The sequence below is a fragment of the Capricornis sumatraensis genome, chromosome X (genome assembly GCF_032405125.1).
Source record: "Capricornis sumatraensis isolate serow.1 chromosome X, serow.2, whole genome shotgun sequence".
Classification (NCBI taxonomy): Eukaryota; Metazoa; Chordata; class Mammalia; order Artiodactyla; family Bovidae; genus Capricornis; species Capricornis sumatraensis.
This window is the reverse complement of record NC_091092.1, coordinates 62,479,711-62,498,370: the sequence shown is the minus strand read 5'-3', so window position 1 is coordinate 62,498,370 and position 18,660 is coordinate 62,479,711. Positions and strand designations below refer to the sequence as shown.

At 49.5% G+C, this 18,660-nt stretch overlaps 1 protein-coding gene across 1 annotated transcript; it reads right to left on the bottom strand.

The window, feature by feature from the left end:
• Window positions 1-14,535: 14,535 nt before the first annotated feature.
• ZFP92 (ZFP92 zinc finger protein) lies at window positions 14,536-17,497 on the bottom strand. The gene is made up of 4 exons (XM_068963163.1): window positions 17,465-17,497; window positions 17,132-17,258; window positions 16,151-16,255; window positions 14,536-15,809 (listed from the first exon to the last, which is right to left on the bottom strand). The coding sequence occupies exons 1-4, from the start codon at window positions 17,495-17,497 to the stop codon at window positions 14,536-14,538; spliced, it is 1,539 nt and encodes a 512-aa protein (XP_068819264.1).
• Between the last annotated feature and the right edge of the window lie 1,163 nt (window positions 17,498-18,660).

Genomic DNA, 18,660 nt, shown 5'->3' with positions numbered 1-18,660 from the left:
GCCAGGGCGATGAGGTCCCAGTCCCTGCAGCAGGGCAGCACCAGCGTCTGTGCTGTTCAGACGGGCCCAGACACCTGCCAGGCTTTACCACATTCTGGCCCAACCCTAAAACCTTCTCCTGGCCTCTTCCCTGGCCCGGGCGCCAGGGGAGTTGGTTGCTGCTGGCACCCACCTGTCACTCTGTCTTTCAATAAACACTGACCACTGCTCACCAGCTGGCTTTTGGTTCCCCTCCTCCCCACACCCTGCCCAGAGTGGGCAGGCAGGGAGCAAGGCCCAGGGCAGGAGCCGAGCCCCACCCCCACCCCACCCGACCTCGCACCTGCCCCCCAGGGCAGCCCCCTGTGGCCTCTCTGTGGTGAGTCTGCTGGGTGAGACTTCCGTGCTCAGGGCCTGGTCCAAAGGGTTGACAGGCTGGGGCTGTGGACCTCAAGCCATGGGCTTCTGCCCTGGCTGGTCTCTTCACACGGCTTTGATTATCACCCCCCAGAGATCCCCCCAAATCAGTGAGTAGAACCTAAGGAACCTCTGTGGGGCCTGAATGTGTATCGGCAAAGCCACACTGCCTCCTTCCCAGAGCTCTGTCCCTGCTCTTGAGTGGGCAGCAGGCTGAAAGGATAGAGTCAGGAGGTGGGTATGCAGAGCGCCAAGCGGAGTGGGGTGGGGGCTGCTGGTGTGGGAGGAGGGTCGGAGGTACGCACATCGAGCATGCAGGGAGGGTATCATTGGGGCTTCAGCTGTGCTGCATAGGTACTCAGTGAGGGAGACAGCTTGGAAGGAGTCTGTCCTGGGCCCCGTGAGACCGAGAAGGGCTGGGAGTCATCTCAGGGCAGAGGGCACCTTCCCAGCCGTTGGCTTGGCGGGGGCGTCAGCTGGCCCACCTGCTGCTGGGGCCCCGCTGGTGGCACCAAAGGATGAGGCAGGGTAGGGGCAGGATATCCAGGAGACAGAGCAGGTGAGAAGGGGCGGGAAGGTGGGGCGACCATGCCCAGGAGTGACTCACACGAGCCACGCTTCGAGCCTTTAGCCAGCTGGGCCATCCTGAAACATGAAAGTAGGTCAGAGTGGCTGGGGCCACGGCAGTGGGCAGAATGGCAAACAGAAGAGGCCAGGACCCAGGCAGTGGCTGCCGCAGGCCAGCCTCATTCCCCAGCTAGGGTCCGGACAGACCCTGACAGCACCGGGGAGCCACACAGTGCTGTAAGCAGAGGAGAGGAAAAGTCGACTTCTGTTTTTACAACATCTCTCAGTCTGCACTGTGGGAAAGACCTGAGGGGAACAGTCTGGGAGGGTGGTCCACGCCCTGCCACCTTCCCTGGGGACAACACCCACCCGAGAGAGGGCCAGGGTGGGGCCTTGGTCCAGGAGCCGGTGGCAGGCAGAGCTGAGAGTCGGGGGTGCCCAGGGCCCCCCTTATCCCTGGTGTCTGGGCACAGCTGGGTCCCTTTATCTCATTAGCCAGGCTCTGGGCCACTGACTCACCAACTCACTGAGTAGGTGAGGCCAACAGGGCCCCCTCCAGGCCACAGTGGGTGGATCAATGGCCTTTTGTGAGCCCGAGTGCTTCTCCCTACCCAGTGCCAGCTTGCTCGGCCTTACAGCAGCCGGGGCACAGGCACCCTCCCTGAGCCCATGCTCAAACTGGCCAGGTGATGTTGTGTACCTGCTGCATGGAGCAGACAGGCTGGGGTGTGTCCCCTTGTGTCTGCAAGTTGTGATGTGCTGATCCACGGTGACAAGTAAATGTAAGCCTATTTGTGTGTGTGTGTGCACCTCTGTGTTGGGGGAGCATATATATTTCTCTATGTCTGTCTATATATGCATACAGACACAGACATGTAAGTTTATTATAAATTTTACTGTTATAAAAGATGTAAACACAATGTACAAATAAATCTACAATATATATATACAATAAAACACATGATACACTATTTTTCAATTCCATATGACCCATTGATTCTCACCAAAACCTCTTCAGTTGACTTGCCAAACTTTTGGATTGGTACCTGACCCATGGTTGCAACTGAGGGCTGACTGTGGTTCCCATATAAACGTTGGTTGATATTTCCACTGATCTTACCAAGACAAAAGCGAAACAGCAAAGGTATGTGTTGGAACCTCATATGTTCATTGGTGACATGAACAAAATCTCTGCTGAATTGGATAGTAGTTTTTGATACTGGAAGTTTTTTCTTTTTGTTATTCACAATGTAATTACTACAGACTCAAGTCTATGCACAGAGAAGGCACTGGCAACCCACTCCAGTACTCTTCCCTGGAAAATCCCATGGACGGAGGAGCCTGGTAGGCTGCAGTCCATGGGGTCGCTAAGAGTCAGACACGACTGAGCGACTTCACTTTTAGTTTTCAGTTTCATGCATTGGAGAAGGAAATGGCAACCCACTCCAGTGTTCTTGCCTGGAGAATCCCAGGGACGGGGAAGCCTGGTGGGCTGCTGTCTATGGGGTTGCACAGAGTCGGACACGACTGACGTGACTTAGCAGCAGCAAGTCTACACAATCAACCAAACAATAATCAGTCTAGCCCGGGTTTGCAGGCAATGCTGATTCCTGTGGGGTAAATACTCCCACCAGGCCAAACTTGTAAAAACATGGCTACCCACATGACATCATTGAACGTGTGGTTCAGAAGAGATACTGGGTGGTGCACTGTGCTGAGGTACCGGGGTGAAATAAGACATGATGCGTTTTGAGTATCTCCTTTGTTTCTTTCATACAATTTAAGTGGAAGTTTATACAGTTGAATTTTTAAAATAATGGCGTTTGACAGACAACTCTCAAAATTCCTGAACTTTACAAAATGTGTTTATGTCTGGCTGTGCCGGGTCTTTGTTGTGGCATGTGGGATTTGTAGTTGCAGCATGTGAGATCTAGTTTCCTAGCCAGGGATTGAACCTGGGCCTCCTGCATTGGGAGCAAGCAGTCCTTAGCCACTGGACCACCATGGATTACCCTGAACTTTTAACATCCACTAGAATGGCTACGACACAAAAGACCAACAATCCTGAGTGTTGACAAGGATGGGGAAGAACTGGGAGGCTCAGGCACCACTGGTGGGGGTGGGAGATGGGACAGAAACTTTGGAAAGCAGTTTGGCCGCATGTTAAGATATTAAACACTCACCTGCCATAATGACCTGATGATTCCACTCCTGAGTATCTATTTATCCAAGAGAAATGAATGCATGTGCATACACAAAGACTGGCACACCTCTGCTCATTACTGCCCCAGGTTCCTGGGCTGGTGAGTGGTTTCAGACTGTGTGCATCCACAGGGCTGAACTCGGGACTCACAGCAACCATGCTGAGCAGCAGGGCCAGACCTGAAGAACCAACTCCACTGTTCCAACTCACCCTAGCCAGCCATTTGCCCCTCGTCAAAAAGTGTCGGTCGCTCCCAAGCCACGTCCGTGTCTGCCAGTGCGGATGCAGCTGTGATCAGGAGCGTAATTGATTGAAAACAGAACTATCCATGCAGCGGGACGAGGAGATGAGGACAGAAGACGAGCAGCGGGCTGGAGATGTCTTTCCGTGGAGAGTCCACAGGCTATGGGGCACCATGTGCACAGGACTTCAGCTTATATCTTTACGAATCCCATCTATCTTCTTTTGGCTCAGTTTTTGTTCTCCCCCCACCCCCACCCAATTTCTTAAGAGGAGTACTAATCTCCTTTGTCAGCTTCCATCTTGAATCAGTAAGGCACTCAAAGTCTGCAATTGTGCCCTGAACGAGGTTTTCCTGTGTCTTGGACATTTGTCACTAAACATTCCTCTTTGCTTTGCATTGGGAGATGCTTTCAAATTTCACTTTTCATTTCCTCACCTGTCTCCTGCTTGCATAGTAGAGTTTGTCTTGGTTTCCAAGTTGTTGAGACTGTGGTCATCTTTTATATGTGTATTTCAAATTGTACTGGATAGTGGTCTGAAGATATATTGCTTAAGATTTTGGGGTGGGGGCTTTATTAGCTTTCTAGGGCAGTTTTAACAAAGTACCGCAAATTGAAATGTCCCCGTTTTATAAAGGCCCAGTCCTGTTGGAGTAGGACACACCTTACTGACCTCATCTGTACTTGAACATCTCTGTGAATCCTGGTCTCCAAAGGTCATGTGCTAAGGTTCTGGGGGTTAGGACTCTTAACAGAATTCAACCAATAACAGAGGTCAAATGCATGAAACATTTAAAATGCCCAACAGACTGAAAAAAATTAATGTCCTCAGAGATGTGTGCTTTTCACTATTTCTCTAGACTCTAGTTTGATAATTGCACTATTGAATTTCTCTTTTTTTTTGTCCACTAGATCAGCCCAACCCTGTGATACTGTATTAAAATACTCCATTATCATTGTATTTTACTGACATCATCCCACCTGTCTAGTAGTTTTTTTCCGAGCACTTAGTTGCCATGTATTCGTATGGCTTTATGACTGTAGCAGTCAGGGTGCTTCTGAGAAACAGGACAAGTTGGAGAGCTCTAGATATATGTACATATGGAATCGGCTTATATATTTCTGGGGGCTGGCAACTCTGAAGTCTGCAGAATGAGCCATCGGGCCAGAGACTCAGGGAGGAGTAGCAGCTTGGTCCAAAGGCCATTTGGAGGCAGAATCCCTTCCTCTTCGGATGACCTCGGTGTTTTTGTCATCAGGCTTTCAGCTGATTTCATGCAGCCCACTCACATTATGTAGACTGACCTGCTTTGCTCAGTTGCTAACTATATTTCCCTGTTAATCTCATCTCAAAAATCCCTTCACAGTGACATCCAGATGGATACCTTGACTGAACACTGGGAACCCTAGCCTAGCCAACTTGGCACAGAAACCTGCTGGCACAATAACTGCTCCACAGCCTTGTTTTATGTGCTTTACCTTGTCTGTGGAGATGGACCCACATGGTTTGCAAAGTGACCACCCACCACTGATTCCTTCGTCTCCTCTTCTTTCCTGAGGCTTTTGTCCTGTGTGCTGTGTAGATAGTTTCTGGGTCCTCATTCTTCCCTTGCTGGGTGACTGGCTGTGGCTGGGACAGGAACCCGTGGCCTGCATGTGGCCCCAGATTCCAGCTTCCAGAGTTGCCTGCCATCTCAGTAAACAAGCAATTATGCCAGCGATCAAGCCATCAGCCAATGCAGCTGCCCAGTACTGTGTATCCTGAGAGGAGTTCAGGATGGAGAGAAATAGGATACTGATCCTAGATAGTTAATGTGTGTATCAAAGGAATGATATCAATGAGCCCAGACCCTTGAATCTCTCCTCCACATAGAAAAGCATGAAATTCATTAACTTGCAATGTCTGTTTTTTGTGACTAGCAGCAATTTTTTGGTGTCTGACTACCATTTTGTTGTTTTGAAGCAAAATCTGGCTCCTCCTTAACCTCTCTGGAACAGTTTCTCAGAGCTCTCTGAAAGGTAATGGCCCCAAATACAACATAATTCTCAACTTTTAGGTTTTGCTTTTTTTTAGTCAACAATTCATTTCTATTGTCGCTGGTTCCTTATATTCTGAAGCTTCTAAGAGGTTTTTCTGGGATTTCAGGAATGTTCAATAGGCAATGCCCTGGTTTGTGGTAATCAATCTGGTTTCAAACTTGGGGAGCCCACCCACTCTGTAGATGAATCATCACAGTCCCAGGCAGTCCAGGAGGGGAGGGTGGGCCCCAGACCTCAGATCCACGTCCTCCCACTTTAGGCTTCCTACCCCTGGACCCTGCCCACCCAGAGTCCTCTCCACAAAAGTGGAAATGAAAGCAAACAACTTCACTCCTCAGTTCAGTTCAGTTGCTCAGTCATGTCCAACTGTTTGTGACTCTATGGACTGCAGCATGTCAGGCTTCCCTGTCTATCACCAACTCCTGGAGCTTCCTCAAACTCATGTCCATCGAGTCAGTGATGGCATCCAACTATCTCATCCTCTGTTGTCCCCTTTTCCTCCTGCCTTCAATCTTTCCCAGCATCAGGGTCTTTTCCAACGAATCAATTCTTCACATCAGGTGGCCAAAGTATTGGAGTTTTAGCTTCACCATCAGTCCTTCCAATGTATATTCAGGACTGCTTTCCTTTAGGATGGACTGGTTGGATCTCCTTGCAGTCCAAGGGACTCTCAAGAATCTTCTCCAACACCCAGTTCAAAAGCATCCATTCTTTGGCGCTCAACTTTCTTTATAGTCCAACTCTCACATCCATACATGACTGCTGGAAAAACCATAGCTTTGACTAGATGGACCTTTGTCGACAAAATAATGTCTGCTTTTCAATATGCTGTCTAGGTTGGTCATAGGTTTTCTTCCAAGGAGCAAGCATCTTTTCATTTCATGGCTGAAATCACCATCTGCAGTGATTTTGGAGCCCCCCAAAATAAACCCCGTCACTGTTTTCATTGTTTCCCCATCACAAAACCAGAAGGAATCCTCAGTCTTTTAAGTCAGGCAGTCCTTTCCAAGACTCCTGGTGATCTGGCTGGCCCTCTGTGCTGGGAACTGCCTTTATCCTCAGGACCAGAAAGCTTTCCCTCAGCCTGAAGATTTGCATTTCAAAGAGGTGACTCCAAGGCCCTGAAGAAGAGCCTTCCGGAGCTGTAAGGCTGGCAGGAGGCGGGCCAGCTCCAGGGTTCACAAAGGGGAGGTGGATCTCTGTAGTGGTCTAAAGAAAGGGAGGGCAGAAAGGTTTCCTTCCAGCAGCTTGGCTGAGGCTTTCCCACAGTCTTTCCACTGCAAATCTCAGCTTGCAGCCCTGCCCGCCGCCCTCGGGCTGCCTTGTGGCTTCCCAGCTACTGCCCCACATGACTCGCCTCTCTGGGGATACTCGGGTGTCTGATGAGTTGTGTGGACTCTGCTCATGGGGCTGCTCTCTGCTGAATGAAGGGCTCAGCACATGACCTCCCAAAGGCCCACCCATGGGGGATTTTCCCTTCTCCGGCTGGCTTCCCTGCCATTTCTCTGCCTCGGCTACCAATCTGGGCATAACCAGGGCTCGAGGGGAAAGGGAGTGCTGTGGACAATGTCAGCTGGTAGGCCTTCCCAAGGCAAGATGGTGCATCTTTAGAAAGGCCTAGCTTGGGCTGTCACCCACAGTGGTCAGTGGACCCCATCAGTGTTGGCAGAAGCCTGGGGTGGGGTTGGGGGCCTGGCCCATAACCAGGTGAGAAAAAGCCTGTGGGGAGGACGGGCACGAGGAGTGGGCAGCCCCGCAGAAGGCTGGCCAGTGACCGTGGCAGGTGAGAGGCTACACGGGGTCAGGGAAGCTGTATAACCTTCCATTTAACTGGGATTAAAAAAAAAAAAAGTGAAACTGAAGTCGCTCAGTTGTGTCTGACTCTTTGCGACACCATGGACTGTAGCACACAAGGCTTCTCCATCCATGGAATTTTCCAGGCAGGAGTACTGGACTGGGTTGCCATTTCCTTCTCCAAAAAACAAAGGAGACACTGAAAACGCATCCGCTGACCCCATGGAGCCTCTTACCTGCCTGCCAGGGGACATCAGGTTGAGAAGCTAGAAATCCTGCTCGTGGAGAAAGAGCGAGCAATGAATTGTTGACCTTTCCCCTACATGTGCTTACCCTGGAGGTGGTGAGAGGTACCCAGCAGTCAGGAGAGAGCCTTGATTCTTGGTGATGTGCGAGGACTTTGCCCAGGGGAAGAGCCTGGGTGCTGGGCCCTGCCCCTACCCACCCTGTTCCCCAATTCTGTGACCAGCAGACAGGACCTCACAGGGTGGCCTCAGTTTCCTCCTCTGTAAAATGGACACAGTACAGTTGTGCCAGGAGGATGGATTGAACCCAGGCAGGGCACACATCAGCTGAGTGGTGAGTGTCAGTGACAATCCAGCTCCTGCTCCTTGGAACCCTGGCCTAGAGGCTTGGCATGTTTGAGATTCTCATTATGACCTCTGAGCCCTACCTGCTGCCCCTGCCCACTGCCCTCATCCCTCCACCAGCTCCCTGGGTTCCACAATGTTCCTGTCTGGGCTCTACGGGGACCTCGATATGCCAATTCTTAGACTCGGTGGATATGACCTTATTTGGAGAAAGGGTCTCTGCAGATATAATTATATGACAAATCTTGAGATGAGGCCATCCTGGATTAGCCAGGTGGGTCTCAAATCCAATGACAGGTGTCTAGCAGTTGGATCTGAAAAAAACTAGATATCTATATAGAAAAAATGAATTGTGAATTGACCTCACACCATACACAAAGTTAATGAAACGGATCATAGACCTAAACGTAAAAACTAAGACTATGCAACTTCTATAACAAAAGTGCATCAAAGCTGTATATTGTCACCCTGCTTATTTAACTTATATGCAGAGTACATCATGTGAAATGCTAGGCTGGATGAAGCACAAGCTGGTATCAAGATTGCCAGGAGAAATATCAATAACCTCAGATATGCATATGTTACCACCCTAACAGCAGAAAGTGAAAAGAAACTAAAGAAAGAGCCTCTTGAAGAAAGTGAAAGAAGAGAGTGAAAAAGCTGACTTAAAACTCAATATTCAAAAACTAAGATCATGGCATCTGGTCCCAACACTTCATGGCAAATAGATGGGGAAACAACGGAAATAGTGACAGACTTTATTTTCTTGGGCTCCAAGATCACTTCAGAGGGTGACTGCAGCCATGAAATTAAAAGACACTCCTTGGAAGAAAAGCTATAATGAACTTCGGCAGTGTATTAAAAAGCAGAGACATTACTTTGCTGACAAAGGTCCGTCTAATCAAAGCTATGGTTTTTCCAGTAGTCATGTATGTATGGATGTCAGAGTTGGACCATAAAGAAGGCTGAGAGCTGAAGAATTGATGCTTTTAAACTGTGGTGTTGGAGAAGACTCTTGAGAGTCTCTTGTACAGCAAGGAGATCAAACCAGTCAATCCTAAAGGAAATCAACACTGAATATTCATAGAAAGGACTGATGCTGAAGCTCCAATACTTTGGCCACCCGATGCGAAGAGCTGACTCATTTGAAAAGACCCTGATGCTGGGAAAGACTGTGGGCAGGAGGAGAAGGGGACAACAGAGGACGAAATGGTTAGACGGCATCACTGACTCAATGGACATAAGTTTGAGCAAGCTCTGGGAGATGGTGAAGGACAGGGAGGTGTGACGTGCTGCAGTCCATGGGGTTGCAGAGTCGGACATGACTGAGTGACTGAACAACAAAACTATGCAACTTGTTTAAGAAAATTGAAAAAAAAAGAAAAAGAAAATTGAGGATCAAATCTTAGTGGCTCAAGTTTTGAAAAGATTTAACTGTGATATGAAGAGTACAAGCTATAAAATTTAAAAATTCATAAATTTGACTTCATCAAGATAAAATTACTCCTTCTCATCAAGAAACAGCTATGAAAATGAAAAGGGAAGCCACAGTCTGGGAGAAATAGCTTCAGTACACATATCTGACAAAGGACTTGTATCTAGAACTCTTACATTAAATAACAGACAGCCCAAGTTAAAAAAAAAACATGAGGAATTCCCTGGCGGTCCAGCAGTTAGGACTCAGCGCTTTCACTGTGGAAGGCCTGGGTTCAATCTCTGATCAGGGATCTGAGATTCTGTAAGCCTCACAGTGCAGCCAAAAAAAAAAAAAAGTAAAAAGATTTAAACACACACATCACCCAGTTAAGATATATGACTGGCTGATGAGGTTGTAAAAAGGTGCTCAACATCATTAATTATCAGGAAAATGCAAACCAGAACTACAACATGATCCCACTTCAACCCACCAGGATGTCTGGAATCACAAAGATGGACAAAAAACAAGTGTTGGGATGATGTGCAAAGCTGGACCCCTCATACACTTCTGGTGGGAAGGTAGCATGGTGCAACTGCTTTGGAAAACACTTTGGCAGTTCCTCACACAGTTAAACACAGACTTACTATGTGAGCCAGCAATTCCACTCCTAGCTATATATGCAGGAGAAAGGAAAACATCTGTCCACACAAAAAACTGCACACAAAACTTCACAGCAGGTTTATTTGTCAAGGCCAAAGCTTGGAAAACCCAAGAATGTACCAAAATCATTTTGATCCATTCAGACAGTAAGACTAGTACTTAGTGATTAACAAATGAAGAACTTACAAACACACAACAACCTGGCCTGAGAGGCCAGGCAAGAAGAGTGCATGCTGCATCATTTCAATTACACAGAATTCTAGAAAAGGCAAACCAATGTGGAGTGACAGGAAGAACAATTGCTGTGAGAAGGGGGGGCAAGAAGGGGTAGGAAGGAGTGAGCACTGGGGAAGACAAGGTAACTTTTTGGGGTGATGGGCATACATTCACCATCTGCACTGCTGTGGTTTTACAGGTGAATACATATCAAAACTCACCCAAATGTACAGTCTGAATATGTGCAGGTTTTGAAAGATGAACCAGCAACCTTTAAATCCTAGAGGATCCTTGTGTTGTGATGTCATGGACACACTGTGGCTAGCACAAGAGGAAACCATCTAAGTACAGGTACAAGTGGGAAGTGACCTGAGGGAATAAATGGCAGCAAGCCACGACCCGGGATGCTTTGCAATTTTGGGCACTCCTGTTTGCCCATGCCCCCCATCCCCCGCTGAGTACTCTGTCCTTTTCTCCCCTTCCTGCATGGAAAATTCTTCAGAACTGTCTAGATGACTCCAGTGTACAGTTAGTGGTCTTCAATGTGTAAATTCACAAACTCTAGCAGTTATCATCTGCAACTTTTTTCTTCCTTGATCTTAGAATAATTCTCTCATGTTACAAAAAATTGCTCTTCTTCAGGAGCCAGCTATAGACCAAACTTCTTCGTCTGACACTCCCAGCTGTTCGTGCTCTGGTTCTAATGACCCTTTACTCTATGTCTGCCCTACAGAAAGCCCTCCATCCTCCCAGAAATCCCATGATCTCTACTTCTCGTCTTCAGAGTTTACCTGGTACTAAGTTCTACCCTGACCTCCACACAGCACTTTGCTACCTAACCAGGCAAAGACTCGACATCCTGAGCTGAAAGCTGCCGTGTCCCCCTACCGAGGCAGGGATGGCAAAAGCGGGGTCCTGGCCCCTCTGCAACTGTTCACAGGGAGTTGCCTCCAGCCTGGGCATCCTGCTTCCCCTAGGTTGCCACAGCATAGGCCAGAACCAGCCCCAGGAGTGAGGGGGAAGCCATCCAGTAAAGAGTTAGAAACTAAGGACATTCAACAACAATGGCAACAAGCCTTGCAGGCAATGTAAACAAAAGGTCTAAGACACCAGGTCAGTGATGGGGTGCTCTGCCTTCCTGCTCTAGGAGTGCCAGTGGCCTTGGGCGGCTGCCCTTGGTCTCTGTGCAGCTCCGCTTGGAGGGGTCCTGGCTTCCCTTCAAGCCCAGACACACTGTCTTGGCTCCCCCTCCCCCAGTCTAGGTCAGCACCCTTTCCTGAGACCTTTCACCAAACTGCTGTTACTTCAAACCAACACCCAGACCTTCCTTGTTTGTTTACACCCAAAGTCAAAGAATTCAGTTGGGGACAGTTTACCAGTTATGAGAAGATACTGCCGCAGCACTTAAACAGCTCTTGAAAAGTGTCCCAAATTTGCAACAGCAAATCATGTGCTACAGGCTGATCCAGTGTCCGACAAGGTCATCTCCGGAGCTGAAGCCCAGTCCAGAAGTGTGGAGTGCGAATTTTGTTGGGGGGCAGGTGGTGAAAAGCAGGCAAGACATTCCCCAACAGTCTCAGCTTTTATATACCAGTCGTCATCAGAAAGCAAGTGCAGGCCACAATCGCAGTTCCCCACCTAGCCAGAGGGGAGCCCGATTTCAAAGCACGATAGAAGGCAAATAGCAAGCATCCTTTCCGGACACTCTCTGGATGATTCCATGCGATACCCATTTAGTTCCTGATGCATACCCGATTGATTACCACCACATGTGCTAATGAAGAGGCGTGAAAATCTAATGAAGAGGAGTGAGATGAGATGAAGAAATGCCAAACAAAGGTGCATCACTTATACATGTCACATACCTCGGTAAGCACTTAGAAACCCTGGAGCCTTTCAGGGCACCGAGACCAGAGCACATGTGCCTGGCATCTCTGCTTGCATCTCTCCAGGCAAGTCCACTTTCTATTGAAAAATCGGACATCACCACCTGTACCCCAGTATCTAGTCATCTCTAGGTGGGTCCCAAGGTAAAAAAAGGTGCTCATGTTCAAAATTTAGTCAGCTTATCCAGTGGAACCAATGGGATGATGCTGTACTGGGGAGATACACCTTTTCTTTATTAAAAGTTGGTTACTGACCCATAGGAGTGAAGCCATTCACTTTCTAGAGCGATGGAAATGGATAGCATTGTGCATGGATTTACACTCCTTCTGGGCCCGTCATGCAGCAATTGTTGCCCCAACCTTGGGTCACCTCAGCTGAACAAAAAGGGGACCAGAGCCCGAGCACATGGCCTCAGGCCCCTGTCCCCTGCCCTTTGTGGGGATGCGCTTCCTGAGGCCCTGCTGCCTTAAGACAGACTGTCTGGCACCTCAGATGAACAACACGCTTCCCAGTGACCTCACCAGAGAGTCCAAAGACAACACTCCTTTAAAATGTCTTTTTCTGGTGGAAAATCCAAAGCTGCAAATACTTTCCACTGCCAAAAGGCAAGGTTGGAGCCAACTGTAGTCTAAAACCTGAGGTCAATGCGATAAGGGGACAAGATTCATTTCACAAATATTTACTAAACGCTGGGCTCAAAGACAACGTGACACACAGAGCAAAAAGAGGCTGAAATAAAAGCAAGTTACAACAACTAAAGAACTTTACCTAAGTCACAAATGTGCACAAGTGATGGTCATATAACTGTATGAAATGACTCGATCTCTATCTCCTTCTCTCCCTCTCACTTCCAGAGTCGTCCAAGCAGTGGATGCTCCAAGCAGCATGTGCAGAAGGAGCCCTGCAATTCCAAGCCCAGTTTCTGGCAGGGGAAGTGCGTGCTTCTCAGAGGCCCAGTGGGGGAAATCTCCAGCACACCCACCACCTGCCTGCCCTCTGGCAGCCCGTGTGACTGAGCCAAAAACCCTGGCGGGTGGTGAAGGAGGCTGGCAGGTGGTGATCCAACCAGGATGCAGGGCATCCTGAGAAAGGCAAAGGGCAGAATTCCTGGTCCCATCTCTGGGGACAGTGTGGGCAGAACAATCCAGACCTGCCAGCAGCTTCCCCCCAGGCAGCACAAACTCCCTTGCAGAGTCTCTGTGGGTAGGGTGGGCAGAGGGTGGCCTGCAGTAAAGTGCCATTTGAAGGCTTCACCCTGTCTCTGCAGGGATAGGGGAGGGAGTGAGAAGACGGGCCAGGCTTGCCAGCAAGCTAACTGACCGTCAGGCCTGAGGTAGGCCCCTTTCTCCTTCCTGAGGTCTTCTGAGAGGGTTGGAAGGATTATTATTTAAGGGGCGATTCCCTGACACTCCCCTATAGCAAAAATTTCTACTATGACTTACATTACACCTGAATACAGAAACATTAAAAGCAACTGAACCTCTAATACTGTAACAAACATCATGTGAAAGCGAGAGCCATTACTGGGCTTGCTCTGTGCAAATTCCTAACCCAGCCTGCTTTCCTCCTGATCAGCACCAGGCATGAGGGGCTGCTGTTTCAGGGGGAGAAGCAACTTAAGTTGGGCGCTTTAGGCACTGACGGTGGGGAGGAGGAGCAGACAGACCAGCCCGGCCCTTGCAGGCCGAATCTGGAGGCAGTGGGTGGGTTGAGCTGGGGTGCGGGTAGGAGATGAAAGGCAGCAAGGCAGCTGGTGGCAGCTGGGAGGGACCCGGGCCCAAGGGCTCCTCTCTCTGGGAGGGGAAGCCGAGAGTCCCCAGGCCTCATCCTCTTTGAAGGGCCCAGGAAAGCCATCCCCCCAAATCCCCTGAGCTCTGAAAAGATGGGTCCTGGGTGCTGCTTCTCCTGGAAACAGCTGGCGGTGCCTGTGGGAGGCTGCGGCTTTCAGGCACAAAGTCAAATGGCCTGGAAAAAGTATGGGCCACTGCTCAGCACAAAAGCAGGGTGTCCTGTGACTTACCCCTTGGGGAGACGCCACTCTCCGTGGGCTGACGTGTGGGCACACAAAGTGGGCATGAGCACTTTACTGTCGCAGTCTCTGAGTCCTTTCTCAGACCATTTCTGATGAATTTTAGGTGATGTCACAGTCCAGCCACAGCCTTGATATGGAGCCCACAATTTTGAGTGCTGTCAAGTCCCTCCCACTACTAAGCTTTTAAAGGATTAAAGTGCTCTTCGTGTCTTCTACCTGAAAACACTAACAAGTCTTGGGATGAAGTTAAGGCCCCCATGAGATGATATGGGTCACTACTTAACTCAAAGCACTTGCTCCCTCCCACCCACAGCATGCAGGCCCCAGGCACGAGGGGCAAGAGCACTTTCAGCTGCTCCAGTGAAGAATACAAATGTGATAAGGGGCCAGTCTGCGGTGCAGTCTCTGGGCTACAATTGCATCATCAACGAGGGAAGGGAGGGGGACTAGGAGGGCCCATCTTAAAGCCAGCCCTCTTGCAGAGCACCCAGTCAGATGGTGGTGCTGGGGGCAGTGGCACAGCTGGAGTCTTGAAGGTGATTCTCATTCTCTGGGTGGGACTCTGCAGTGGCTCTTTGGAGGCCCAGGCAGGCCAGTTCCATCTCTGAGTTGTTCCCCTCCAAGCGGTTCTGGTGAATTCTCGGCTGCTGGTCAGGCTGTGGTTTCTCCTTGGAGGCCTGATTGCAGTCATCACAGTGGCTGCAGGCACAGGGCTGTGGGCGGCTGTGGGTGCGCCAGTGCTGCAGGAAGGCACAGCAGTGGCGGAACGCCATCCCACACTCTTGACACGCGTAGATTCTCTTTTCAGTGTGCACTATCTGGTGCTTGAAGAGGTTGAATCGCCGGCTGAAGGTCTTCCCACACTCACTGCACTCATAGGGCTTCTCACCAGTGTGCACCCGGTGGTGCTGGCTGAGGCCTGAGTGCCCCCGGAAGGCCTTTCCGCACTCCTTGCACACGAATGGCTTCTCTTCCCTGTGGACACGCTGGTGGTGAATGAGCTGGGAGATGCCCTTGAAGGCTTTTTGGCACTGGCTGCACGTGTAGGGCTTCTCACTGCTGTGTGTGCGTTGGTGCTCAATGAGGTTGGAGCTCCTGCTGAAGGCCTTGCCGCACACATCACAGGAGTAGGGCCGCTCACCGCTGTGGATGCGCTGGTGCTCCATGAGTGTGAAGTTGCGCCCAAAGCGTTTCCCACATTCATCACACCCATAGGGCTTCTCGCCAGTGTGGATGATCTGGTGCTTGGTGAGGTTGGAGCCACGTGTGAAAGTCTTTCCACACTCGCCACATGCATAGGGCTTCTCACCGCTGTGGATGCGCTGGTGCTCTAGGAGTGAGAAGTTGCGCCGAAAGAGTTTTCCACACTCACCACACTTAAAGGGCTTCTCGCCACTATGGATGACTCGGTGCTTGACGAGGTTGGAGTTCCGGGTAAAGGATTTCCCACACTGCTGACACACAAACCGCCTCTCTGTGTCTTTGGAACTCGGATGTCTTACAACCAAATCCTGCTTACCTCCGCAGCTGCTTCCCTGCATCTCTCTTCCCTCACCTGGGGAGCTGCCTTGGCCTTTCTCCCCAGGAGGGTCACACCTGCTGGAACTTGTCTGTGGACAACAGGCACGTTTCTGTCTGTGCTCAAGTGTTTCCTCTGACTGTCCGGCTACCTGGCTTATGTTGCCAACCTGAAGATTGGCCCCTGGGAGTTCTTTTGGACAATTTTTTTCCTTTGAAATTGTCAGCTTGCTATTCATCCTGTCACCTGGAAAGACATAGAGAGCACTAACAAGTGTCATCACCTTCCTGGGTCTCAATTTAGGTTTGTTCTTTAACCTCACCCTCACTCCAAGGCTGAGAAGAGTTGAATCAGGAGTTGAGGACATGGGAGAGAAAGCAAGATGACCATCAGCAGACAGGAAGGCAAGAGGGGAGGAGGCAGCAGTGAGCTAGAGATAGAAGAGCTGTTGTGAGACAGAGGATTCCATGGCAAATTTAAAACTGCCACGAAAGAGAATGCCTAACCCAAAGTGACCATGCCACCCTCCATCAACTGCTGCTCTTTGCCAATGGCTCAGGCAAGCCAGTAGAGTTCCCCTCACTCACCTGCCTGCATCCCTGTGGTGGTCCTCATCCTGTGGGCATCTGCTACCCACGGTTCCTCTCCTTGCTCTAGTTGGATGATCAGCTGAGGCTTGGTGAAAGAAAATCCTGTCCATGGAGAGGAAGCAGGTTAATCACTCCTGGACTCAGTCCAGCATTAGTATCTTCAGGACCAGAGAATAAAGAACTTTCTAGAAAGTGTCACTGGGAAGGTCCTAAGAAAAGGCACAGTCCCTCTAGGGGCAAAGAGCTCTGAGTGTACGAAGAAGCTTGGCGTGTATGAAGAGTCTTAAGTAGGTGGTGATTTGGGCCAAGAGGGTAACCATGTTATTATTTGGCCTGCAAGATGGGCAGCCTTGTGGGAAGTGGGGAGTTAGTGGAGAGACACTGAAGGGCAGACAGAGGGCTGGAGCAAAGCTGCAGGGAGTATCAAGAAGTGAACAGAGCTGAAAGGCTGCCTGTTTCACCATGTAAGAGAGGAGATGTCTCTGTTCCTTACACCAAACCTCACTGCCTGGTGAGGGGCAGAAACAACCAAGGGGGGCACAGTGGAGAAGCCTGTGCCAGCTCTTTCCAGATTTTTCCAGACTGGAAAACCAAGTCCTGGGCCTCTATGCCCTGGGCTCTATATGGCTTGATGCAAGGAACAGATGCTTCTAAACTCTGTTATATGAAATGTACATAACAGGCAACCTTGGTAAAAATAAGTATAAATTAATGCATATAAATATTCAAGCATAACTTGCACCTATCTTTTGGGTAGATGAGGTCTAGTTAACCCCCGATTTTATATCAAAATACCTATAGGCCTAAAACCATTTAGATAAAACTGTCTTTGAGGTAAAAGCTGGACATCAGTGGATTACTGACCTGATGGGGAAATGCATTTATTCTTGGAATCATAGTAACCAGCAAGAAAAGGAACTCAGAAATAAACTGAATTCTGAGACAGGATGGGGGCCTGACTGTGTAAAGGATCCTTACCCAGTGACACCAAATGGTGGTAATTCTCTAGCATCACTTGCTTGTACAGCTCCCTTTGTCTGTGATCCAGAAGCTTCCATTCTGCCTTGGTGAAGTATATGGCAACATCCTCAAAAGATACTGGCACCTAAAACAAGCCATCGCTGTGGTTTCAGGGGAATTCACCCTCATGAGCCCCAGGATGAGCTGGCAGCAACAAAAAACATGTGTCGTGGTGGGGCCGAGAGAGCTCATTAAGAGCTGTTACAATGGGACAGGAAAGTGCAACAAACGGAGGCTGATGAGGGGGATGCCAGGCCAAGGGGCTGCCCACAGTCAGGGAGCCCCACTCACCTTGGGTCTGGCTGTCAGGAGCATGGCTGCCATCGTGGGGGCACGGGGATGCTAAGAGGGTGGAGAGAGACTGATGTGAGCTGAGCCTATGCACTGTGTGACCTTGTCCAGATAAGGCCCCAATCAGAGCTGCTAACAAAATTCAACGCATAACACTTTTCAAAGCTGAGCTTCTGTCCCCTTCTCCTCAGGAGACAAGGATTCCATCTCTCCTCATGCTGGACCCGCCTAGCCAGGCTGCCAGACTGTTAAGGGAGTGTATTTCTTCTTTCTTTTTCTCACTTCCTTCCTCTCTCAGCCCTCCTACCACATGACTAGCCCCTCAGTCCTGACTTTCAAGCTATCCCTGGAAGCCCCACTGCCACTCTCTTGCCCCTGAGGTCAGGGTTCTTTATATATACATATATATGTATATATACACAATTTTATTTATTTATTTTTGGCTCCTCTGAGTCTTTGCTGCTGCATGGGCTTTTCTCTAGTTGCAACCCCATGGACTGTAGCCCACCAGGCTCCTCTGTCTATAGAATCCTCTAGGCAATAATACTGGAGTGGGTTGCCATTCCTTTCTCCAGTGGATCTTCCTGACCCAGGGATTGAACCCAGGTCTCCTGCATTGCAAGCAGATTCTTTACTGTCTGAGCCACTAGGAAGCCTATCTATATCTATCTATCTATATATATATATAAAATTTTATTTATTTTTGGCTGTGCTGGGTCTCTGTTGCTGCATGGGCTTTTCTCTAGTTGCAGAGAGCAGGGACTACTCTCCAGTTGCAGTGCATGGGCTTCTCACTGAAGTGGCTTCTCTTCGGTAGTTGCAGCATGTGGCCTCAGCAGTTGCAGCTCCTGGTCTCTAGGGCACAGGCTCAGTAGTTGTGGTGCATGGACTCAGTTGCTCTGCAGTATGTAGGTTCTTCCCAACCCAGGGATCGAACCCGTGTCTCCTGCATTGGCAGGCACATTCTTTACCACTGAGCCACCAGGGAAGCCCCGCAGAAGGAGATCGAGCTCAGGGTTCTTAAAAAAAAAACTCCAAATACACGTCACTTTCACTTGTAAACAGACTTGCTCTCAGAGAAAGAGAAAGACCAAGCTGGTGGAATGCATGATGGAGGCCACCCCCTCCAATGCTGGGAGAGAGGGTGCTTTCTGAGAGCACAGGCTGAGAGCTCTGGACTGGGGGTGAGCAAAGAG